Source organism: Hippocampus comes, unplaced genomic scaffold, assembly GCF_001891065.2.
Source record: "Hippocampus comes isolate QL1 unplaced genomic scaffold, H_comes_QL1_v1.1 scaffold39, whole genome shotgun sequence".
Taxonomy (NCBI): Eukaryota; Metazoa; Chordata; class Actinopteri; order Syngnathiformes; family Syngnathidae; genus Hippocampus; species Hippocampus comes.
Genome location: NW_017842054.1, coordinates 4,525,041 through 4,550,423, shown reverse-complemented (window position 1 = coordinate 4,550,423; position 25,383 = coordinate 4,525,041). Strand labels below are relative to the sequence as shown.

The 25,383-nt window shown below is 44.1% G+C and overlaps 1 protein-coding gene across 1 annotated transcript in view; it reads right to left on the bottom strand.

Moving 5' to 3' along the window:
• Positions 1-5,138: 5,138 nt before the first annotated feature.
• Positions 5,139-25,383, bottom strand: part of LOC109510122 (VPS10 domain-containing receptor SorCS1-like) — a 47,063-nt gene continuing 26,818 nt past the window's right edge. Inside the window, 18 exon segments of the mRNA XM_019860231.1 lie at positions 5,139-5,723; positions 6,491-6,645; positions 9,385-9,493; positions 9,629-9,728; positions 13,398-13,532; positions 14,645-14,757; positions 15,721-15,844; positions 15,925-16,058; positions 17,837-18,023; positions 18,117-18,288; positions 20,050-20,163; positions 21,949-22,082; positions 22,240-22,357; positions 22,637-22,744; positions 22,874-22,965; positions 24,348-24,424; positions 25,085-25,187; positions 25,318-25,377. Of these exon segments, the coding sequence (XP_019715790.1) occupies positions 5,665-5,723; positions 6,491-6,645; positions 9,385-9,493; positions 9,629-9,728; positions 13,398-13,532; positions 14,645-14,757; positions 15,721-15,844; positions 15,925-16,058; positions 17,837-18,023; positions 18,117-18,288; positions 20,050-20,163; positions 21,949-22,082; positions 22,240-22,357; positions 22,637-22,744; positions 22,874-22,965; positions 24,348-24,424; positions 25,085-25,187; positions 25,318-25,377 (2,094 nt within the window). The 3' untranslated portion in view covers positions 5,139-5,664.

The window sequence follows — 25,383 nt, the reverse complement described above, 5'->3', positions numbered from 1 at the left end:
ATGTCTTAATGAGATGATATGATGACCCACCAAAAAAAAAAAAAAAAAGGTTTGGGGTTAAAGTTGACCATTAACAGGTCTGGAATCTGTTTGCAACAAACCAAATCAATGTCAAGGTAGTCAGGGGAGATTTCAGAATGTGTAAATACTGTATATCATCATTAGATGGCAAGATGACCACCAAAACGAGTTTTTGGTTCACCAATAAGGTCAGAAGTCAATTTGCTACAAACCACATCGAGTCATACCTCAAATTAAAGGTCTCCATGGGATATTTTTGAATGTGTGATTATTTTGGAAACGTCCTCACTGGATGACGAGATAGCCCCAAAAAACATGTTTTTGGTTTTGTTAATAGTTTTTAAAAATCTTATGCTTCAAAAGTCATGAAAATTTTAAAAGGATTCAAGGTAGCATAATATAGAACTTGAATGAATTTATAGTTTTGATATGTCGATAGGAAGTACAATTCTTTTGGAGACTTGTTTTGTGAAAATGTTAAAAGAATCCTGAAAAAAAGCGAATAAGCCAAATCCAAAGCTATATAGAGGATTTCAATGGCAGTCAGCACTCACCTGCTACCATTTAAAATGCTTATAATTGCCCCCAAATACATTTCCTTTGTTGTAGTCGGCTTTTCCTGCCTGACATTTGCTTTTGCTTACCAGCAGAAGCCTGAAAATTTTGTGCTGAATACTGTTCATATTTCCTTCCATTCTCTCTAAGGCTCCACTTCCAGCTGAAGAAAGGCAGAAGAAAACATTTTATATATTTATTTTTTTTTAATTCTCTCTTAAAAGTACATTTTCCCAGACTTTGACCACTTTCTCATGTAATTTCCGGCTCAAAAGGTCCGAATAATTTGATGTATATTTGACAGCTTACACTCAAAAGTGAGCTTCATCCCCTTCTTACCGAACCGAAGCGATTCCCAAGGGACTATTTGGAGTTCTCATCAAGGTGTTCTCCACACGTCAAAAAAGGTCGAATTAACCCCCCACCCCCACCCCCCACCCCAATCTCAACGTCTCACACCGATCTTCATCACTCCCGTTTGCCACGTGCGCCCAGGGAGCCTTCTCGCAGGGCACCCTTTGCTCGATCTTCTCTCTCGCTAACTGCTCGGAGATGTGCTGGCAGAGTCCCCGTCTAATTGAATGGCGACAACAATCGCTAATGGATGCTCCGCCGCCGTAATGTCGCACTCGATGAAAGGAAAGACGCTCATCAATTCCGCATTGTGGCGCCCGGTGTTTGCTGCGGGTTATTGTGCGCGGGGACATTACTCATTCGAGGTGCGACTCCCAGACTTTCTCCCCCGCTTTCTTCCAGGGGCAAGGGGATAATTAATTTGTCGCGCAGCGGGAAAGTCGCTGGAAGTGGCCCATTTGATACCCGCCGCTACGTTGCTGCTAATTGTCCTTAGATGTCGTCGGACCGCCGCGGAACTTTTTGGTGTGAGCCAAAGCAAAGTCAAAGTCTCCTAAGCTGTAGAAACATTTAAAGTTGCATCGTTGTGTTGTTTTTTTTTCTTGCACCTGTCACAGAGTCGAGACATAAAAATCAGTTGTGCGCTGTGAATTTTGGTAACTGCAGAGCGAATGCAAAGCCTACACAAAAACTGATTTTCACTTGTGGAGGCAGCACTTCCTCGCCGAGCGGCCACATCCACTTGTGCTCATCCCAAACACCAAAACAAAGCCTTTCTGAGGTTTTGACTTTATTCTGCAAAAAAATAAGCACCGACGACCCACTGAATAATCACATCACTTCAACTGAATGAGCCACTGAGAAATGAACATACTGCAATTTACATGATTTTTTTTTTCAATATATAAAAAAATGTACAAAGCAGCAGGGAACCAAATATCATGCAAGAAAGTCCACAAGTCTTCACGTGAAAGAATACAAGCAGAAAATTCTTCAGTGATGGCATTCAGTCCGCGACGAGCGCCTTTTATTTCAAGTTCTCAAGGCTCGACCGCAGGATGAGAAGATCTCCCCCAAAAAGCGCATTCATCCATTTGTCTTTACTGACACAGAAGGCTGACGACACTTAAAAACGGACGGGGGGGTCCGACTTCGAGGGGGGGGGATCTTGATTGAATGCCAGCATTTATCCTAAAGAGACGCAAGCCAACCACGCTCGGCCGCCGCGTAGGCTGAGCTGGCTTGACAGGAGATACGTCTTCTCCGTCTCCGCTGCCCTCGCGGCGAGGCGGACCGACAAGCCCACAACCTTTTCTCCGTCGGCTCCTTGAGGGCCGACCTTGAGTCGACGGCGGGTTTCTCGGCATGGATGCAAACTGAAGAAGAGTCGAATATGTCCACATTTCCAGGTTGGTATGTTACGTTATTATTGTCTGATGGATCCTTTTATCGCCACAACAAATACTTGGAACTGCAGGTTTGGGGAACCAGGGCGCCCCCCCCCCCTCCCGATGGTTGCAAAGTGTCATTTATGCCTGCTTTTGGTAAAACAAGAAATACTCCACAATAAAAGTGTCAAACTCATCATTTCATGTGGCCTGCGAAATCAAAGGTGGCTCCTTTGTTTCTTGCTGAATGGATGTCTGTTTTACATCGTGATCGGAGCCCTGGTGGTCGACTGGTTAGTGTGCCGGCTTCCCAGTGCAGAGGAGCAGGGTTCAATTCCAGCTCGGGGCTCCCTGTGTGGAGGTTGCACGTTCTCGGTTTCCTCTCACAAAAGCTTCCAATTTCAATTTTTGCAGTGCAAACACCTGGCAGGCTGATTGATCACTCTAAATTGTCCGTAGGTGTGACTGTGAGCGCAGTATTGTTGGTCTATGTGTCGATTGGCTGGCAACCAGTTCAGGTTGGACCCCGCCTACTGCCCGAAGACGGCTGGGAAAGGCTCCAGCACGCCTCACGACCCTCGCTACGATAAACTTATTAGAAAATGAATGCATGGATGGATTTCATCCCCCGCACCCTTCCCCAACTCCATGCTACATTATTTGCTGTTTGTGCTCGTTTAGAAATGCCCTACAATGCCACAAGATGGCGCCAAATCCCAATAGAATAAAAAAGTAGTGCTTTGGCACCATCGTGTGCCATGGGGGGGTGAGATTTCTATTCTATAAGTGTGTGTGTGTGTGTGTGTGTGTCCCTTAAAAAGTTAAATCTCACTTCATCATAGTTAAGATTTGAATTTCTTTGGCCTGAGCACAAAAGGTCTTTTTTTTTAAACATGAGTAGGCTTAAAATATAAGTTAAAAAAAAACCCAAACGAAAACAAAAAGTAAAAAAAACAAAAAGAGTGGATAGGTGTAATATGGTGGTGGTGGTGTGGGTGGGGTCAACTGTATCTTCACCGCCAGCACTTTTTCTCCGGCTTTTGGGAAACGCCGAATTTTCAAGCTCCCAAGGTGAGTGAGTTCAAGGTAATGCAAACACAAGAAAGCATGTCGTCAAACCAAAGTAATTCGCAATCATCATAAAAACTGTCACCGGAGCCATTTGTGCTGCAAATGTATGTTGCACTTGAGCTGTCTTCCAACAAGGCTTTTTCCTCCATCGGATAAATGACAAATTTCCTTGTTTGCGTGTCACGTTGGCTGTAAAGCAATCCTTTTGTGCAGCGCTAGGTTTTTTTTTTTTGTTTTTTTTTTCCCAAGATGTGCACGTCGAGTTTGCCGTCCGCTCAACTGGGCGGACGTCTCATCCGCATGCATCTTATTTTGTTGGGCGTCGGCCGCAAAGACGGCGGCGATGGAACGCTCAGATGTGCACGCAGGTGGCGGCCGTCCTTCCTCCGCTGGATATTGGCAGCCTTCATTTGATGCCGATAAGATTTTGTCGATTGCGGCCGGCTGAATGAATCCGGTTGCCGTTGCCGTCTTGGGAGTGGCAATAAGGTGCTTTCCACGGCAAAGTCAACAAAAGTCGAAACAACATATTTGGAGTCACGCCCTCCCAAAGCATCGGAACAGCGAGGACGATTCCTTTTTTTCTTTTGTTTCATTCCTTGACATTCCTTGCCACGGTGTACTAGCTGTGTTATTTTTTTGAGGTGCAATACTCCAAATTTTGAACAGAGGTCGCTACCAATAATTACAAATAATTTCTTAAGGATTCGCAAGATAATTTGACACGAGCATCGATTGCACGTGTCAAACAACTTCTTGAAGATGGACTTCCAAATGAGGGTTGAAAACCAAGGTAAGGAAGTTCGGTTTCAAATCAGGGTTTTGATTGATGGATGCGTTTGCTTGATTGAGCTTTATGGTTTCAAGCTAAGTTCAGAGATTTAAACACGAGTTAGGGTTTCAAATTCAACCAAAATGAGGAGGTTACAGTAGGGTTCTTGCTCTGGGTATTTTTGGGAGGGTTTAAAGCCAAAGTTAGGGTTTCAAATTAAGGTTTTGATTGTTTGGCACGGTTGTGATTGGCAAAAAGGGCTTCAAATTAGGGTTAGGGTTTCAAAATAGGGTTTGGGTTTCAAACTAGGGTTGGGGTTTGGGTTGCAAATTAGGGTTAGGGTTTCAAACCTAGGGTTAGGGTTTCAAACTAGGGTTAGGGTTTCAAACTAGGGTTTGAGTTTCAAATTAGGGTTAGGGTTTCAAACTAGGGTTTGGGTTTCAAATTAGGGTTAGGGTTTCAAACTAGGGTTAGGGTTTCAAACTAGGGTTTGCGTTTCAAACTAGGGTTTGGGTTTCAAATTAGGGTTGGGGTTTCAAACTATCGTTAGGGTTTCAAATTAGGGTTTGGGTTTCAAACTCGGGTTAGGGTTTCAAATAAGGGTTAGGGTTTCAAACTCAGGTTAGGGTTTCAAACTAGGGTTTGAGACTAGAGTTAAGATTTCAAAGCAGGATTTTCAAATCTTGTTAGGGTTTCAAAGTCGGGTTTTAATATCGTGTTAGGATTTCAAAGTAGGGTTTTAAAGTGGTGTTGGGGTTTCAAAGTGGGGTTTGAAGCCAAAAAGTCAAAATTCGACTTGCAGCAGCCTGGCGAAGCAACATGCCGACCTGGCGGCCATATTGGATCGAGTCAGGAGCCGCTCAAACTGGAAATAATTTTGGCTGACGCAAAGCCATGTTTAACCATAACATTTTTGGCTGACGACGGTAGAAATTAGCGCCCTATGGCACCCAATATGTTGTATGATAGCATTTGTCACCAGTGCATACATCTTTTAATTTCTTTAGTGAACAAAAAAAAAATGCTTGTAATATGATAACAGTTGACATTTTGGTCTGGATTTCCTGTCAAATCCATGTAAGCAAAGAAACATGAAGATGATGGACTTTATGTGCCTTGGTGGGCCACATTGGGGGGGGGGGTCTACAGCGAGAATAAAAGGAATTAGTCCCGCTGTTCCACTCCTTTTTCGACAAGTGTCCGGGAGGCAGGCGTTTTTGCTTCCGTTCCGAACACACTGTACACTATTTACATAAAAAGATCAAGGTTCTTGCAAAAAAATACTCTCCAGTCAAAAAAGGAGTCCCATTCGGAGAGGCCGGCGCGTATAAATCTGTACAGTCTCCTCGGAGGGATTCGGCGGGCGCGTCGCAGCCCGCAGCCCGCAGCCCGCGCCGTCTTCTGCATGGGTAGCAAAACACTCGAGAGCATTCATCGTGACCGCGCTGCAAGTAAGTGCCAGGGAAGATGTATTGCTTTGGCGTGCCTCACGGACGCTCGACATTAAAACACGTGGGGCGCTTCATCAGACAGCTTGATGTCTGCGTGCGATGGCAGGTAGCCTGGCGAGGGACGAGAGAGGACAGAGACAGGAGGAGTTTTATGTTCCAATTTGCATAAGGAGCTCCTTGGGTTTTTTTTTTGTTGTTGTTTTTATTTCTTAACCGAGCTCAGCTCGTGTGCGCATTCATCTTTGATGGGTCAACCGCTAAGCTGCGGCGGCTCCGCGTAAATCAAGCCGGGGCGGCGAAGAGGTTCCTTGATGAAAATGCTTTCAACCCTCTTCCCCGTGCGCTAATTATTTTATCGGGATGAATAACTCTCATCGCTCCCCCACCCCCCCCCCTCCCCATAGCGCCTCTTCACTTTACCTGCAGACGCTTACACGCTGGCAGACACCATAAACTACTCCTTGAGTAAAGTACTCAAGTAAAAGAACACACCGAGGCAATGTGTCTTTCGACAGTTTGATCATGTGGAGTTGTTTTTTTTTTTGAAAAGCGCAAACGAGGGGAATATTACCTTCAACTTTCAAATGGCTTCCGCGTTTATTGAAAGGTTAAGTTATGCGCGCGTGTAAGGAGCGAGGCCATTAAGCGCCAGCGACGCCATGGTGTTTTCTCTCTCGTAATGATGCTACGACGACATCAGCCCCTCGTTTAATCACGTGCCGCGCGCTCTGATGAAGCTCGCCTTGAAGTCCTTTGACAGTCTTTTCGTCGCGTTGCCTCTTTTGGCCTCCTTTTTTGTACTTTTACAAGTAGCGCCGATGGCGAAGCCCGGCGAACAGCTTCTTGTTTGTGATGTCGTACAGAATGACAAAACGCACCTGCGCTCTTTGAATCCAGCTGTACATCCACGCGATCCAGTGAGGTCAGGCCGTCCGCCTCGGCTTTCGCGTCCGCCATGGAGGTGACTGTGGGCACGACCTCTTGCTCTTTGTCAGGCTGCTCCGCCGTGTACGTCTTGAGGCCTGGGATCTTCCTGGGTGGGGTGGGGGGGGTCAAAGGGGGACACGTTATGGGAAATGGAATTTTTAAAAAGGCAGGCCCGCGCCGAGGAGATGCAGTTGGTCGGCTGTTAACTGGCTAAAGCGTTAGCCGCTGCGCGCGACAGGGTCAGTGGAGGAACTCGGAACGTCGGCTGACAGAACGCGCTTGTGTTCTCTTTGTTTCAAGTCAAAAGGAAAGAGGAGTCCATTGACAAAATTTGAAAGAGTGAAATCATCTTCGAGCCGCACGATAGATGAACTTGAAATCCTGCCCAGGCGGAGCGGCTGCTCACGCGCGCCGTCCCTTTAAATGCTCTCTGAAAATAAAAAGTGATTCCACGAGTGCGTATCGAAACAATGTAAATGGATCCATCATTGAATTTTAAGTTCATGTCAAAAATGACCAAAACTATCCAGGGCACAGGGATTAAAAAAAAAAAAGAAATGAAACAAAAAAGAAACAATAAAGAGGAAGGCAAATGGGAAGGTGCCATATCAAATCTCACCGAGGGCTCCACCTTAGCGCTATGCTAATCACCCGCTACGAATTAATTCTGGCTAGCGGCGGTAAACGATATGAAATAAACTAACAATCTGGACTTGTCAAAGCACATCGAGTTGTCGGAACAGTACTGAGACGTTGAACAGTTGCGCATCCAAAGTTTCCAAAGTCAAATTAACTTCACCTCGGAAAGGTTAAAGTCCATATTCGGCTCATCCTGAAATGTCAGCCGAAAGCAAGAGGGGCTCCTTTAAAAAAATCATAAGATCTGGGGGCAAGTTAATGGAGGGCTGCCATCAAGTGCACGGCGCTAATGCTTCCACTAAACATAATGCGCGGCACTCTATTTTTAAGGACGCCGGAGGATTGCTTGAAAGCGGGGGAACTGGGGCACTTTGCGTTCCACCGGGCATCGCACTTGCACTTTTGTATTGTTCACCTCCGTCTTCAATCAATTTTTCATCCCCTCCGCGGCACACCACCGTTCTGACTCAAACTTTTTTTTTTCTTTTGCATTCACAGTTTCACACTCTCCCTTTGCATTTTTGTTCGCATTTTCGGTAATAGTAGTTGACAGTAATGAGGTGTCATATTTCCTGAAATGACAGCTGCCCTTTTATAGATTGCGTGCCCCATCCACTCCCGCAAAGAGAAGACTTCCTTTTTCAGTTTCTTTTCTGGTCAGGAAAAAAAAAAAAAACAACAAAGATAGTAATTATCTTCGTTTATAGACTCAACTGTTCACTGTACAGTACTTATACGCTGCTTTTGTGCTCTGGCCATAGCCCTGTCTAACTGTAGAGTCGTTGTGCTCTTGTGGAAGCTAAACAATTCTAAACCTTTCTTTGGTGGGTGATGGGGGGGGGGGGGTCACAAGCCATGCAGCAAAATGACATCATGATGCAGCACTTCAAATCACCCAGGAATAAATCAATTACCATGACACGGTGGGATCGAATGGCCATGACATGTGGGGTCCCTCAAGGGTCAGTCGTTGGACTCTTTTTGTTCAGTCTGTACTGTTAAATTCTATACATTCCATGAAGTCGAAGAAGCAAATTCCGCCAGTCCAGACGTGAGTCGCGGTGCGACGGAAATGTGGCGGTGCAGGCTATTTACTGTACAGCCCTGACTTTACACCACACGTTGTCGGTCGGAGGACTTATCTCGTCACCCTTTGCTGCCATTGCTGACGGGCGACGCCTCACCTTGCGGCGGCCGTGTTTAGCATTTCCTAAAGGTCAAACCTCACATTGTCACGCAGATGAATATTGATAACTGCGCGGCTCTGACATCCATTTGGCACTCGGGGCGGGGGAGAATTGATTAGGCTGTCATTGGCTGTATTATTGCGCAGATTGAGACAGAGGGGAATTGTCTTATTCCTGCAGCTATTATTGTGTCGCCCGTGTCCATAACTCAGAGATATGTGGCGGCGAAATACTTGTGGGAAGTTTTGAGGGAGTTCAGCAGAGAGGGGCGTGTGGTCAGGTTGTGGGGCGAATTTAAATGAGGCAACTATGACAAAATGTCCACGCACGCGTGCACGCACGCTATTTTTCTGTAGGGACCTTGCAATAAGATTTCTTGAAAGACTCGCTGTGTGGGTCATTCCACTGAACCAGTGCTAAATTTTTTTCTGTTTGGGTGGGGGGTATATTGATATTTAAAAAAAAAAACAAAAACAAACAAATAACACCGAGAGGGGCAGCAATTGCATTTCAAAATGTTTGATATTTAAAAATAAATAAATAACATTTTGAAATGCAATTGCTGCCCCTCTCGGTCAGTTCTGCCTTGGAAAAGAGGTCAGGTCAAATAAAATCGAAATAAAAGAAATCAATTTCGTCTGTGACTTGGTGTGTTAAAATCTCAGTTTAGTCTTGTTAATTTGAGTTATTTTTAAAGTGTTTTTTTTTTTTTAATCACTGTGATGTGCTGAACAGAACGTGCTGTTAGCATACATGCCACGAGGCTACAGTTGACGTATTTGCTAATGCGATGCTAAAAACACACTTCTGTTACTTTGAGTCAGATGATGACTTTCAGTCCAAAAAGTGATTCATCCGACATTAAAATAACCTTCATGATAATCAGCTGCCTTATTAAAAATGCCCCATCACTGTTATGTATTTATCCTTGATTGTATCGCCGAGTCCAAAATGTCCTGAAAAACGAGGCATTTTTGTGCAACTTTGCTGGTGTGTTGTCGTTGTTGCATGTACGGTACCTTTTGAATTTGTACACGGCAAAGACAACCAGACCCATCAGAGCCACGGACACCAGCATGATAATTGCAGTGCTGCTGTGGCTGCTATCGCTGCCGTCCACCAGAGGAGCTTAAAGAGAAGAAGACCGAGAGCCCAAATGGAAATGAACAACAAAGGACACACATGAATTCAATCCAACTCGTGCGGTCACCCGAATTGAACCCGCGTGTCGTCCCCTCGGGGGGGGTGTGCAAGCGCACTCACCTGGCGACAGTCTGCTGGCGTAGACATTCACCTGCACTCCCGCCTTGAGTGTGAACTGGACGAGGTCCTGGTTTAGAGCATTTAGCAGCACCTGCGAGAGCTGCGAGGAAGGAGGAGGCAGGAGTGGCGGGCAAACGGTTAGCGGCGATGCTCACGCCGACGCCATCAATATTTCAGCCTCAGTCATTTTCCTTCAGACGCTTGAATTATGAATTTTTCTTCTCCTTCTAAAGCGGAGCAAATGTGGCACGGGGGGGAGATAAAATAAAAAACAAAAACAAAAAAAACAAACAAGCTTGGAGCCAGCACGCTTTTGATGCTGATGGAAGCCCTGTCAGGTAAAGGGCGTTTTGCTTTGGTGAGTCAGTGACATTTGAAAATAAATATATATTCGTTTATTTTTATTTTTTTGGGGGGTCGTGACAGATGCGCTTTGTCTTTTAGAACACATTTAAAAGCTCATTCAAGAAGTTAAATAGAAAAGAAGAACTAATGCTGTCAACACTGACCTACACTCACAAGGTAAATTCTGACATTTGTTCCATAAAATTGCATTCGTTTCATCCCAAACGGTCTATTTGCTTCTTTTTGTGGCATTTCTCTTGGCTGCACTGCTTCCATGAGTTTTTTTGTTTGTTTGTTTTAGTCCAATCAGATTTTAGCCTCTTTGTGTTGCTACGTCAATGTCATCTGTCCATCATCTTCTCAGGACAGAGGTGGGTCACGTCGCCACAAACTCTAACAACGGCTGCGTTATTTAAAATTTGCTGGGGCTCTACTGAGCCATTTCTGAACAATCTTACAAGAAAATAATAAAATGTTGATTATTTTGGCAGGCCTGAATGAATATTGATTCATCAAAGGATGCACGTGGCACCGTCGTGCGCTGTCACATTGCATATTTGTATCGTATTGATGCTTTCTGTAATTGCGACGTGTCTGCAATGGTATTCCGAGGTGGATTTAGTCCCCACTGAAGGCCCAGGTACTAAACGCATGACCCGCCGCTCTTAAAGTAGCCTACAAGAGGCTATCGCAGAAGAAGAGAGGCCCATCTCAGTTGTCAGCTCATGCCTCAATAAGTCCACCGCACTCCCTCTAAAATCTTTCCACTGGTTGAAATTAGAGCGCTCGACGCAGTATGAATAATGACTTTTTGTTCTTGTGGCATATCAGGGTCAGTAAATCTATTACACATTTTAATAAGCCTGCTGCACACGTGCACTCCAAACGTGTGTGTGTGTGTGTGTGTGTGTGTGTGTGTGTGTGTGTGTTTTGTCAGGGGCGGGGCTCAGTGAACTGAAGATTTATTACCCTATTGTCCGGGTGCTTCTGCCAGGTAATCAGACAGGCTTACGATAAATACATCACTTTAATTCCCAATCCAGGCCTCCTGCCCCAGTTTGCCTCCTCGGTTGCTGTCAATTATACGACGCATCAATGTAATTAAATACCTATTAACTTTGTTCAAGACTGAGCGTGAGCCTCAACAGTCGTGTTTGCTCGGGCCACACCGAGGTCTAAACAGCTCGCGGCTTAAAAAAAAATGAGCTTGTGTTGCTATTTTAATGATCGCTTTCACAACAGGGGACGTCTGGATAAGATTAGGAATCGCGATGCTTCATTCTATGCGGCGCGTGTACTCATTGGGGTTACGCGGAGTCTATCCCCGCTGATTTTGGGGCGAGATGCTGGACTGGCTGCCGGCCTGTCACAGAGCACAACCATTCATACTGAGTATGGCCGGCAGTATTACTCACATTCTCACCGGTGGACAATTTGGAGCTTTCATTGAGCCACAGCTGAGATTTGAACCCAGTACCAACTGTGACGGAGATTTAATGACCACATGTCCAAATTATAGTTATTATTTTAGCAAACTGCAGTTGAAAATGACCAAAAAAAAAAAAGTCAAACATCATGTACACGACACTCCCTGTAATATCGTCTACTGTAGTGGACTGAAAAGACGTTGTTCTAGATGGGACGACATTGCCCTCTAGTGTTGGGATGGTGCTTTACACAAGAATGGACTATCAGGTCACAACATTAGGTACAGCACATCTGCGCCTCATCAGTCATCTGTAATATCGTCTACTGTAGTGGACTGAAAAGACGTTGTTCTAGATGGGACGACATTGCCCTCTAGTGTTGAGATGGTGCTTTACACTACAATGGACAATATCAGGTCACAACATTAGGTACAGCACATCTGCTCCTCATCGGTCACTGAAATAAATGTCAAACATTGAAAAGACAGAAAAAAATGTATCGCAAGGGCTCTGGTGATTTTAAAAATATACATATGTCTGTGTCCTGCAGTCCCAAAGTCATCTGGGAGAGGCTCCAAATCATCTGTGACCTCACCCTACGTTGGAGGGGGGGAATAAGTGTCAAGTCAACCTTTTGGAGGGGAAAGATAAACTACCGGTACTAAATGTTTGAAGTTGTTCTGTTGTGAAAGTTGGCTTTCTCACTGTTTCCTCACAAAGACGTTTTCATTCATAAATAAATTTTAAGATTGAAGTAAAAACAACTCAGCAAAAAGTAATGAAAGCCTCTTTGGTGATTTTCAACTCTTTTTTTTTTGGAGGGGGGGGCGGCCTTCGATTATAAATGAATTCATGGACACGTACCTTCAAGTTTGCTTGATGCCGCTAATTAAGCGCATTGTGGGTGCAAGGTACAAGTAGGAAATAAATGTCAAACATTGAAAAGACAGAAAAAAATGTATCGCAAGGGCTCTGGTGATTTTAAAAATATACATATGTCTGTGTCCTGCAGTCCCAAAGTCATCTGGGAGAGGCTCCAAATCATCTGTGACCTCACCCTACGTTGGAGGGGGGGAATAAGTGTTGGCTTTCTCACTGTTTCCTCACAAAGACGTTTTCATTCATAAATAAATTTTAAGATTGAAGTAAAAACAACTCAGCAAAAAGTCATGAAAGCCTCTTTGGTGATTTTCAACTCTTTTTTTTGGGGGGGGCGGCCTTCGATTATAAATGAATTAATGGACACGTACCTTCAAGTTTGCTTGATGCCGCTAATTAAGCGCATTGTGGGTGCAAGGTACAAGTAGCAATGCAGACGATCCAGATCCAAATTGGGTTTCTATGTTTCGAAGCAAACTCTCACAGAGCATTATTTATAAAAATAACTTTTTTTCTTTTTTTTGGAAGCCTCCACACTTGAGTTTTTCACAGAAACACTGCGAGCAGAGACGTGTGAAATGTAAAACAGCATGACGCTGATCAGTGAGAAATCCGCCCGCTTGATTTCCTCACCTCGTCAAACACATTCTGACTTTGCGAGAGGCTGCCCGAAAAGTGAAAATAAACAGGTAGGAAATAAGATCTTAAAAATCTGACATATGGAGTTGAAGCAACGGCACAGATTTGGGCTTTTGAAATGTAATGACGGGTAAAGTGCCGTTTAATGGATGTGCACCTGCTCGAACACAACTTGAACTGCAAATGTGATCACGTAATGCAGGAAAAGGCCCTTTGAACAATTTGAGGCGTTATGAGCGAAAAGAGCAACTTTTCCACACAGTTGAGTAAGGTCAGAATATTAGTTACTCTTGTGCATCCAAACGACAGTAAAATATGCGTACAATATCTTGATGTCAAGTAATATGTAAGAATACTGCATGTCATACAATTTCAAGTAGGAACATTTCAGGTTGGGAATGGAAAATTGACAGCAACTTCCTTCTCCTCTTGCAAATGGTGCCAACCGTGTCGCTCATGCGTCACAAGGAGCACCGTACCTGTTCCAGGTGTAGCCGCTTTTCACCCGCAGCGCCGCCGCGGTGCCCCTTGTTGGGAACGATGAAGATCTCGGCCGTGGTCGGCAGACCGGGGAGCACACTGATCAGCAGCTGATCCTCGCTGATCCCGGTGACCTTCCATTACAACGACATCAATTTGAATCCAAATACGATGACAAGTATGAAAAAAAAAAATACGACTGGCAGCTTTCTGCTTCATATCTTTTGCCAAAGTAGCATTCACTGTCAAGTCAGAATGCACAAATCAGAGCAAACACGGCCGGTTCAATGTGACATTCTTTGCTAGGAAAAAAAAAAATGGCAGCTTTGAGTGCATTTATGTTGTAAGCAGAGGTCGGCTGTCAGAGTATTCACGGTCTGACAAGACAGAAGGTCAAAGTGAATGTTTTATACACGGGGATATATTTAGAGGCTGCTATCCAGGTCTTTTACATAACCTGGCTGCCTTTTGGACGTCGACTCCTGTAACGAGCCGCATCGAAGGCTCTGCTGCTCGTTTGCCATGTCGAGAGCAAACGGAGAGTGCCGGATGAAAATTCACTTTTGTGTCACTTTTAAAAGGCCAAGGTGGCAATAACCGTGCCTTGGAATGATGCCGACCTTGATGTTCTTGGCTGGATTTACACCATCACGGTTCAATTTTTTTATTATTTTTTTTTTTTTGCCCCGACACAATTTTGGACATGCGTCATGAAGCCGTGAATAGAATAAAACGCCCCCAGAAGGATGTGGATATTCTCAGGTTGGAATTAACAAATGTGGATAAAAATCTGGTATGTATTGTAAAATTCCTGGCATGAAACCGCAACTATTCCCTTCATTTTGTCACGATTCTCTTGCCTGCTTTGCTTACTACTCTATGTGAAAGTTCCATTTTTGTCCGTCCTATCAGAAGTCAGCCTCTCTTTGTTGCTCATGTGACCGGTGGCCAGAATCAGTCGTGCTGCACTATATTAGCAAATGCACTATTCATTGAAGCAATCGGCTTTCCAAGTTGCCCCCACGGGATTAGTGCGGTGGCCCTCGATCATGTCAGCATTTTTTCTGTGCTCTGATTGGACGGTCAGCGCCAAATGTTTCAACACATCCGCCCACAGACCCACAAACACACAGATCGGTTACTCCCTAACAATGTCAGCGTTGCTATTGAAATACACTGAATTGTGTACACACCCACGTCGGCGCAAACAGCACAAAAAAAAAAAAGTGTTTGTGGGATTCCTGACCTGGACCACAGAGCGCTTCACCACCCTCCCGATGTCTGTCCGCCACTCAGCAAGATCGGGATTGGCATCATCCAGATTAGAGGAAAAAGCTAGAATATGTGACTGGAAATAATCTGGAAAGCGAGGCAATCACATATTCGTTTCAGTTATTTCACCGTGAATCATCATTTCTACCACTGAAGTATGGAACACAAAACCAACCGTGATGATCAGTTTAACAGGGTATGTGGTTAGCTGTGGCTAATTGAAGACTCTAAATAGATTCCAATCTAGACGGTTTTAAAGATTTGACTATTATGACAAAGGCACATAAATTATCTCACAGCGAGAGAGATGAAACGGTCTTCAAATGTCATATCACGACTCAGTGGCCAATAAATGAGTATGATAAAAGAAATGTGCCAGGGATTTGCTAACGGGAGCACAAGTTAAAAAAAAAAGTACAGTGATGAAAATCAAATCAATGTATAAAATGATTTAAAAAAAAAAAAAAGCAGAAATGTGTAGAGATGTTAATCCTTCCATGAATCCATTCCAGTCCCACAAAAACCACACAACACATTTTTGGAACTTTCTTTTAACAAGAAAAAAAATTGCACTCTGCCCGATTGTACTTTACTCAAAAAATATGATTATAGAGAATGTGGAAAAAAAAACAAAAAAAAAAACAGTTTGTTTCATGCTTCAACGCCCATCGGCATTGAGCTGCTTGTGTTGTGCACGCCTTGGCCACAAGGGGGCAGTGTAAGACAGATGCACATAATACACATTGAAGAGTTTCACAACCGTCTCCATGAGATGCAGTAATATATATATATATTTTTTTTTGTTTGTTTTTTGCAGAGAATAAATAACAAATGCTGAATATATGCCTGTGAATATTCTTATGTTATGTGAACATGTATGGCTGCACTGTTTGTCTTCAAATATCCATAGTTAAAGAGACCAGTCCAGGGTTTAGTCCCTTTCTTGACTACCAGCTGACTGGTGACCTTGAACATACTGTAAGTAGTAGAGATGTTTTCCCTGTCACCATGACGTGAAAAAAAAAAGAAATAAAACATGAAGGAGTTTACCATAAACCGCCACCGTCATGTGGTCCTGCTGGACCGTGTTCCCGACTGAAGCCTGCACGGTGACCACGTGACTTCCTTCCCGGGAGAAGGTGAAGGACGTCCCTCCAACCAGGCTCAGCAAAGGCTGAAAGGCCAACGAGGAAGCGTATGAAAGCGGTCGCTCATGTTAATTGGGCAACGAGGAGGAGTTAGTGGAAATCTCACCTCTGTTTTGTTGTCAAACCACCAGTAGTACGTGACCGTGCCCACGTTGACGGGCCGCAGCGCCGTCGTGAAGTTTACGGCTTTGTTCTTGACGGCCACGGACGGACCGGAGAGCTGCACCTGCTCCAGCAAACCTTTGAGCGGGGAAACACAAGATGAGGATCCCAAATCCAAACTTCAGGTGGTCAATTTGAAACATGAATATTGCGTTTCAGGGAGCTGTGGCACAGACTCGGGTTGGAAAGACAATAGTGACATTTCTAGCTTGAATTTGATTCAACGCAGATGCCGAAATCAACAGGCGGACGGTTGGTGCAGCAAACAAGCAGCGGTGCCCCAAGCAAGCACAGCAAGATGACAAATGGGGAAAAAATAAAAAAGAAAAAAATAAAATCAATGGCGTCAATGATATCATCGACGTCGACTCGTTAGAGGATGTCTGAAAACTGTGACAGTATTTTGGCCAAACAAATTGTGAAAAAGCCAATCAGATGCACAGACACGCCATTCTCTTTATAGCAAGTCAGCGTACAGTTTGTCATTTCAAAGCTATCCTCTTGCTTTAAAGATGGTATGACGAATCTATTCCACTTAACTCATTCAATCCCATCCATTTTCACTGGAGCAACCCCCTCAATCCCAGCGTTTTACTGGATTTTGACTGATCTTGCAAGGCCCACAGAATATTTGGTTCTCATGCTATATAAACATGGAGCCTACCAAAATAAAGTTTGTAAATAATAAAGTTTCTCTTCTTTCAGCAGAAAAAAAAAGTTGTTTCTATCTTTTTCCATTCTTCAGCAATCGGCATTACAAAATGGCTAAGTTTCATGGAAACGGCGATTCCTGGGCAAAAAACGGAGAAAAAGAGCTTTTTGTTATAGCATGAGGTGGTCAATTTGAAACATGAATATTGCGTTTCAGGGAGCTGTGGCACAGACTCGGGTTGGAAAGACAATAGTGACATTTCTAGCTTGAATTTGATTCAACGCAGATGCCGAAATCAACACGAGGACGGTTGGTGCAGCAAACAAGCAGCGGTGCCCCAAGCGAGCACAGCAAGATGACAAATGGGGAAAAAAGAAAAAAAAAAAAACCTCAATGACGTCATTGATATCATCAAGGTCGACTCGTTAGCGGATGTCCAAAAACTGTGACAATATTTTGGCCAAACAAATTGTGAAAAGCCAATCAGACGCACAGACACGCCAGTCTCTTTATAGCAAGTCAGCGTACAGTTTGTCATTTCAAAGCTATCCTCTTGCTTTAAAGATGGTATGACGCATCTATTCCACTTAACTCATTCAATCCCAGCCATTTTCACTGGAGCAACCCCCTCAATCCCAGCGTTTTACTGGATTTTGACTGATCTTGCAAGGCCCACAGAATATTTGGTTCTCATGCTATATAAACATGGAGCCTACCAAAATAAAGTTTGTAAATAATAAAGTTTCTCTTCTTTCAGCAGAAAAAAAAAGTTGTTTCTATCTTTTTCCATTCTTCAGCAATCGGCATTACAAAATGGCTAAGTTTCATGGAAACGGCGATTCCTGGGCAAAAAACGGAGAAAAAGAGCTTTTTGTTATAGCATGAATTTCAATCACGTGAGGCACCACTGCCACCTACTGGTCACTTTTTTACATGATTTACAATGCAAACGGCTTATTCTCATTCACAGATTGCATCAGACCCCCCCTCCTCTCTGTGACCTCAAAAAAGAAAAAAAAAAAGACTTAGACGCATGTCCTTGGTAGGCGGGGCCTAATTTTAAAAAGACGTACAAGTACGTCTTGTGGAATCAGAGAGTTAAGAACCTCATTAAAAACGGCATTATCAGTTTCCTAGCCCAAGGATGAGGTCACTACATAACACAGAATCTCCGCATCACGATGAAATGATGCTTGTGACTTACAAGTGACGTGGAGGTACAGAGTCACCCGATCAAATCCCAGAAAGTTGCTCGCGATGGCAGAAACTTGGTAGATGCCGACTTTGCCGTAGACGTGCTTGACCCCGTCCTCGATGGAGCTGATGTTCACGTAGGATATCGCGGTGCCGTCGCCAAAGTCCACCGTGATGCTCGTCGTCGAGCTGAGGCCCTTCAAACCGGGCAAAGGAAGACAAATATTCATTTCCGCCAGAAGCGACGCCATGTGACGCTCGCCGCTCGAGTCTTGTCGAGAAGTCGGCACCTCTTCGAGAAAGACCAAGAAGGTGACGTTCTTGTCGAGCGTGGCTACCAGTGTGCCCTCGCTGGTGAAGAGCTGCAGGCCCTTGGGGACTTGACTGGGACACTTCTGCCGCCTGGGGCTGTACTTTCGCAGAGTCCCCGCGGTGCAGTTGTTAGATAAAGCTCGGCGGTATCTGCGATCGAAGCCAGTGAGGACACGAGTGAAAAATGGTTTCCATCAAGGAAAGCAATCAGTCAGGCTAAGGGGTATCCTGGTGATATGCGGTCGGTATAATATTGCTCAAACAATCAAGCTTACCCGAAAAAAAATGACCGTTATCCATGAGGCTAACCATTACCCAAAGGCACAGGTCGCCATCTTGGTGTCCGAAGACAGCAGGTAGCCCCCCTACCCCTGGGACAGCATAAGAACCCGCTGGCCTATTCTAAAAATAGCTCACCATAGATGGGACATTAGAATAATTTTCTGTATAAAGCAGCGGTCCCTAACCCCCGGGGCGCGGACTGGCACACCGGTCAAATCAAGGAAAGCAATCAGTCAGGCTAAGGGGTATCCGAGTGATATGCGGTCGGTATAATATTGCTAAAACAATCAAGCTTACCCGAAAAAAAATGACCATTAGCCATGAGGCTAACCATTACCCGAAGGCACAGCTCGCCATCTTGGTTTACGAAGACAGCAGGTAGCCCCCCCACCCCCGGGACAGCATAAGAACCCGCTGGCCTGTTCTAAAAATAGCTCACCATAGATGGGACATTAGAATAATTTTCTGGATAAAGCAGTGGTCCCCAACCCCCGGGCTGTGGACTGGCACAGGTCCGTGGGTCATTTGGTACCGGGCCGCACAGAAAGAATGAATAACTTACCTTACTTCCGTTTTATGTTGAGAGGGAAGAAATTTCATCTGTGCTGTACAGCACATTTGACAATAAAGTTGTATTCAATTCAATTCAATTCAATTTTATTTATCTCGGAATCTGAAAGATGTTTTACTTTGAAAAATTACCGGATCCTCTCAGCTCACCATAGATGGGACATTAGAATAATTTTCTGGATAAAGCAGTGGTCCCCAACCCCCGGGCTGTGGACTGGCACAGGTCCGTGGGTCATTTGGTACCGGGCCGCACAGAAACAATGAATAACTTACCTTACTTCCGTTTTATTTAGCTCGGAATCTGAAAGATGTTTTATTTTGAAAGATTACCGGATCCTCTTTTACATCCGTCTACAATATGTCACTCTTGACGCAGGTCAAGTCGCGCTTCTCGGTCACGTGATATGTTCCCACTAAAATGAAACCCAGGAGCGGGCAAAATAAGTAAAAAACAAACGTCTTTGGAAAATGTCTTTGGGAAGGGGAAAAAGACGATTCAGGAGACAGAAGAGGAGCCTATGACGTTCAAGAAAAAGAAGGCTACATTTAAGTCCTGCCTAAAATAGATAATATGCGGTGATGGTGAGTCGTAATTTTCATGCACTTTGTATTTGCGGTGTATCTTATTTTGAAGGCATGTTGCGGCCAGATAGGGACCTTCCTCGTGTCATGATTCGCATTTATTATTATGTTTCGAAAATACCACAGTTTTCATGCGGGTCATATCGTATTATTTTGTTGTATTTATCCGTCGCACCTGAAAGTATTGTCTGACATTAAATCGGTTCGTGGGGCAAAAAAAGGTTTGGGACCGCCGGTATCAAGGATCCGTTGAAAATGTACACACATGCAGAGAGTTCTAGAAAGAAATTGTCGCAGGTTGACATTAATCTGTTTCCAACTTGGTTCACCCCCTAAGCGTTATCCTATTCTCTGTAAAGATTTCATTTTTGCTTGGAAAGACATTCAGAAGATGGGAGGAAAGCCCTCTTTCCCCATCTGCGCTTCCTTGTATATCCTCCGTGTTTGACGTGACAGTGAAATGACGTGACAGTGTACCCTGTGGAATTGAGGAAGCTGTCCCCGTTGATGCAATCTCTGGATGTGGCCGACGGAACAAACCAGAACGACGGCGTGCAGCTCCCATCGACCTGCCTCTCAAATCCATAGTCGCTGTTACATGTGGAGCACAAAAAACACGCCGGGTGTGAGCAAAGCTTCCATGCGCTGCATTCAAAAGTCGCTGGATAAGGAAGAGGAAACTGAATTTGTGGCCTCTGATTTTACTTTAGCTTTGACGCTTCAATGACAAAACAGTGCAGTTTTTTTTCCTCAAAAAAAAAAAAAAAAAAAAAAAAGCCACACAATTATGACTTTGCCGAGCCAGAGAAAAATTTCAGGCTCTTGTCATCGCAGAATTTGACAAAGTGTTATTAAGAATTCTTAAGCAAGCACGCCGGCGCCTTTCATTACGCTCTCGATCAAAGAGATAAAAGCAAGTACAAGACATTCTTGAAAGAGGGAAACACTTGACGCGCGACAACCTGTCATGTGAATTTGATTTAAAATGTTACAAGGAATAGGTCCTAATTAAGTCTTGTCCAGGAGCCAGTTCGAAACGACGCACAGGAGACACGACAATCTACTGCTGTCAAACGAGCTCCTTGTATCACTTAAAAATGATCTCTTTGAAATGTTCGGCGGTGATTCCTCTTCTTTTCCGAGGCTGATTACACGCTTCGTCGTCGCTGACTGCCACTCACCGCTATGCTCTTTTAAGCTGATTTTTGTTCTGTAGCTGAGCAAAAAAAAAAAAAAAACAAGAAGACCGAAAAACAAATTCGCTGGTTTTAACCAAATACTGTACTCAAAAAAGAAAGAAATAAATACATCTTTATTGGCAGCCATATTGCGGAAAGACATTTTTACATGCCTGTCCTGTACTCCATGTGGCCACTCAAACAAGGCGCGTGATTGGTTCCTGGCGCGACATCGACCAATGAGAAGCAGGAGTGGATTTATCCCGTAATCCTACCTCGCGCTTTTCACCGAAATCACTTGAAACTGGCAAAAGCAATGATAAATCAAATTCAAATCAGACATTCCTTTCGAACAGGGGTGTCAAACTCATTCTTGTAGTGGGCCACATTGTAGTTACGGTTTCCCCGAGCGGGGCCATTATGAATTTTGTGAAACCGTATAAATGTTTGACCACCTCCACGTATGACATATACAGTGCACAACAAATTGGTGGATACCTAGTTTTGATATCAGAAGTCAAGAATAATGGTTAGTTCAGCCATTGTTGACGTTAATTTAATAATTTCGTAAGGAGATAATGCTTGCAATATCTCTATGTAATGATGGATTAGATATGACAATTTGAAATTTTTGGTTCAGAGTTTAGCATGCATCGTGGTAAAGTTGACATGCTTGACTTGCTCTCACGGGCCACACAAAATGATATGGCGGGCCAAATCTGGCCCCCGGGCCTTGAGTTTGACACTAGTGCTTTGGAATTATTTCGACAGCAAATTTCGCGGCAGAATGCCTTACCTGGTTTCCTTCAAAGTGGAAACTGTATCAAGATTGAGCTTCAATGAGAAAGGGTGGGGAGGCCAAAGTCATATCAATGCATACCGAACAGATTTTTTTTTTCCCGAATTAGTAGCCCGTTCATAACCGCCCTTCAAAGTCTCCTTTTGTATTTGTCCCCAGACCGCTGCCCGTTGTGCAAAAGCCGACCGTGAGTTTTCCGACTTCTGACTCGTATCGTGAATCGTGTTCTGATGGGGTCTGTCGAAGCTTTGAAACGAGAGGCTCGACTACCACGTGAAAAGTTTTCAAAGGCTTTTTTTTTTCATGTTATTACGTGTTGCAGTGAAGTGAAAGTGTGTTTTCTATTGAAACGATGCTGCAAAGGAGAAAGAGGAGGAGGAGGAGGAGGGGGAGACTCACCACTCAAAATCGGCCTCTGTGCACGGACAGGATTCTGACATCTGAGAGATGTACTGTTCTCTGGCCTTGACACATCGAGCGTTTACTCGCAGTTTCTGGAAGATTCTCTTCATTCCCATGATGCACACTTCTCCCTGCAATGAATAATGGATCATAACCATCTCACAGGCTTCTTCTTCTTCTTCTCCTCGTGTCTTTGTCTTCTTCCCCCAGCTCGCTTTTCATGGCGAGACCGAATCAAAAGGAAGCACGTCGCCTTGCGACGGCTCACAAGCCCGAAGATGGACTCACCTCATTGTCCAACTGCCACGTCACGTAATCTTGCGAAGTGCAGCGGTGTTGAAAAATGGAGCGGAAGTCAATTTTGACGAGTTGCCACTCGGATCGGTGACTGAAGTGACCGAAGATTCTGCTCATGACAAGTCAAAAGGGGAGGGCGGGAAATTAGGTCAGAACTTTTGGTGCAATAAAGATAAAAAATATATATATATATAAATTATTTGCTCCAACAGACTGGCTTTAATCAATTGCAGGCAGCTGGGGGGGGGAAAAAAAAGACATATCTAGGGCAAAATTAAACACGTTCAAAGCCGCTTGGAATGGAAAAGTCTTCAAAGGCTGATATGTCATTGTGACTCAATTAACCTTGCGGCAACACGCCAATTAGTTTCTTTTCTACATCTCTTACGTCATGATGAGGGTGTCCTCTCCGGGCTCCCCCAGCACCCCGTCGACATAGAGCGGCGAGGAGGTGAAGCTAAATTTGTCCCAGTTTCTGCCCTCATCAAAACTCAGCCTACGGGGAGAGGGTGGGGGGGTTGAAGAGAGAGCCAAAGATGGATCACAAACAGCCCGGCCACAAAGACACGAGCGTCTCTCGCGCGAAGATTGATGGCTGGAGCGGTAAGCAGCGTGGGACGCCTACCAGATATGTCTAATAGGCAGAGGTGTGTGTCGGATAGCCACCAGAGATCCTCCTTGATTCAGGAAAAACACGCTGTACTCTTCCTGAAAAACCTACACACACACATACATGGCAGGCGGCTTTATTTTAGATGATTGTTTTTGACTTCTGAATTCGTGCAGCAGCTGGCGAAGGCGTAACAAACACGCGTACATGAAACAAACGAAACAAACAAGACGCAGACTCGTCCTCGGTTGTTTGAACTAACGAGAGCATCAAGATGGGTTGACTTAACAGAGACTCTGGCCCGTGGCAAAAAAAAAACACAAAAAAAATGTGCGTTTTATTTGCTGGCTTTGGAAAACTCTGTATTCTTTTTTTAGGGAAATGAGAACAGAACTACTGAGGGCTTGCATTCGACTTGACTTTTAATACTGTCAGTTTGTTTGGGGATCAGCCATCTTTTATTCGCACACCCACAACATGAGTCATTCTTGGTGATGGAACGCATTTTGTATACACTCGCGGCCGCATTATCATGGCAGTTAATACAAAAGGAAAGATAATTAAAGCTGCATTCATGGATGAGGCCTGACACCAACCCGCTCCATTGATGAGTAGACTTTGTCGCAGGGCAAAAAAAAAAAAAAAAAGCTTCAGAATTTAGCACTGCCCATTTTACTCATGTAAACCGAATTCCAAATGGGGCTCATTATGTTGAATTCTTCAGTAGGCGTTTCCAAAATAAGAGGACCATCATTTTCCCAAAATGGCCGACGTCCTGCTCAATTTTGGCGATCGGTCCATGAGACATTTTTTTGTGCGTCCTCCAAATTTCATGTTGAATGGTAAAACTGGTGTTGAGGGCAAATTTTTTTTTCGAACTTTCCCCACGGCGCTACTGAATGAATTTTGGATGGTTTTATAACACATTTCCCCCAACGTCGAGGGCGTGCCGCACTCGTGAAATAAAAAGGGGAAAAAAAAAAACATCTTTAAAATCTATATGCACATTGATTATTTTACATCATGGTTCTGTGATGAGTTCATGTTTGTGATGACCAGATACGCGCATGTACGTGTCAGCATAAGTCACACACGGCCCACGTTCTTTTCCTTCCGTCATAATTAAAGTGAAAGGAAATTTCAAATCGACGTCTGTGTTTGCAACTACTAAAACCCGAATGTATTTAATAAAACATTATTCCAAAATCAAACTTTGTGCTGCCCCATGCTATAAGCCCTCATGAAATATTTAGTTTGTATATTTATTATTTATCTTGTAGTGGTGTAATAAACTGCACTGCATCGTACTTTGTTTTCGAAACATTTGGTTACCAAGTTAAGCTACTCGATAGGGTCAAAATAGTAGAAACAGCTCGGAGTAGGATGCTCACAAATACCTCGATGACTACCAGATAGTATTTGTCCTTGAAGAAGGTGTCAAGATGACTTTTTCAATAATACTTACGAGGGAATACTCATCATAATGTACCTCTCTCCACGTGTTGCCAGCGTCGGATGTGATGAAAATGCTGACATTAGTGGTGGTAAGCTCTGGTCCGACTACTCCTGCAAACCGAAAACATAAGAAGGAATAAATGGCACAGAAGACATCAGTTCTATTTTCACCCAAAGAAAAACAGCGGCTCACAGAGGGTTATCGGAATTCTGCTCTGTTGGCCATACTTTCCCCCTTAAATGTCTCCATGTTCATTTTTTTTAGCAGTAATGTACAATGCAACGCCATGAAAGTGGAGGAACTGACACGGCTGTCACAATTTCACTCATTTAAAGTTACGCTTTGTCACAAAAACAAAATAAAAAAGTCATCGATATATGCTCTGTATTGTTTGCACAAATTTGATTGTTGACATCGTTGCCGGCAGAGGGCTAACATCAGCATTAGCATTAGCATCTTGCGTCTTTGGGCTAATCTCAAACCTTCAATGGCCGCAGAGAGATTGAGAATGGGCGGCGGTTGCTGTCTGAACTTGTTGACGCCCAAATTTTATTGCTGCAATAATTCTCAATAGCCAAGGTGCAGTGCCTAAACAGATCCAGTAGATGGAGCTACATTGAAAAAAAGATTACACAGCATTCATTCTACGGAAAACATTAAAACTCATCAAAATGAAGAAACGCCCTCTCACAACTAATCAAAACAAACTGAATGTGAGTAACAAAAATCCAGACGAAATCAAAACAAACTTCAGCAAATAATAGCCTCACCCGATGCGATGATCACTCCAGGCGCTGTATCTTTGCTGACGATGTTTCCAGAGGTGTAAGGGTTCTCCGAAACGTGAAGATGCAGATGTAACGAGCAGTACGGCTACAGGAAAAAACGTACACATGAACACGCCAACACCAAATCACGCTCTTAAGTTTGTCCGTTGTTTTGTTTCGCGGATTTACAAGAAGCAGAATTCTGCTGGCAGCCAACGACAGCATCCCACACTTACTTGCTCACAGTCGACCCGTTTGCCTTGGAGATCCGTCGCCGGGGCCTGCAGAAGCCGCCAGTCTAT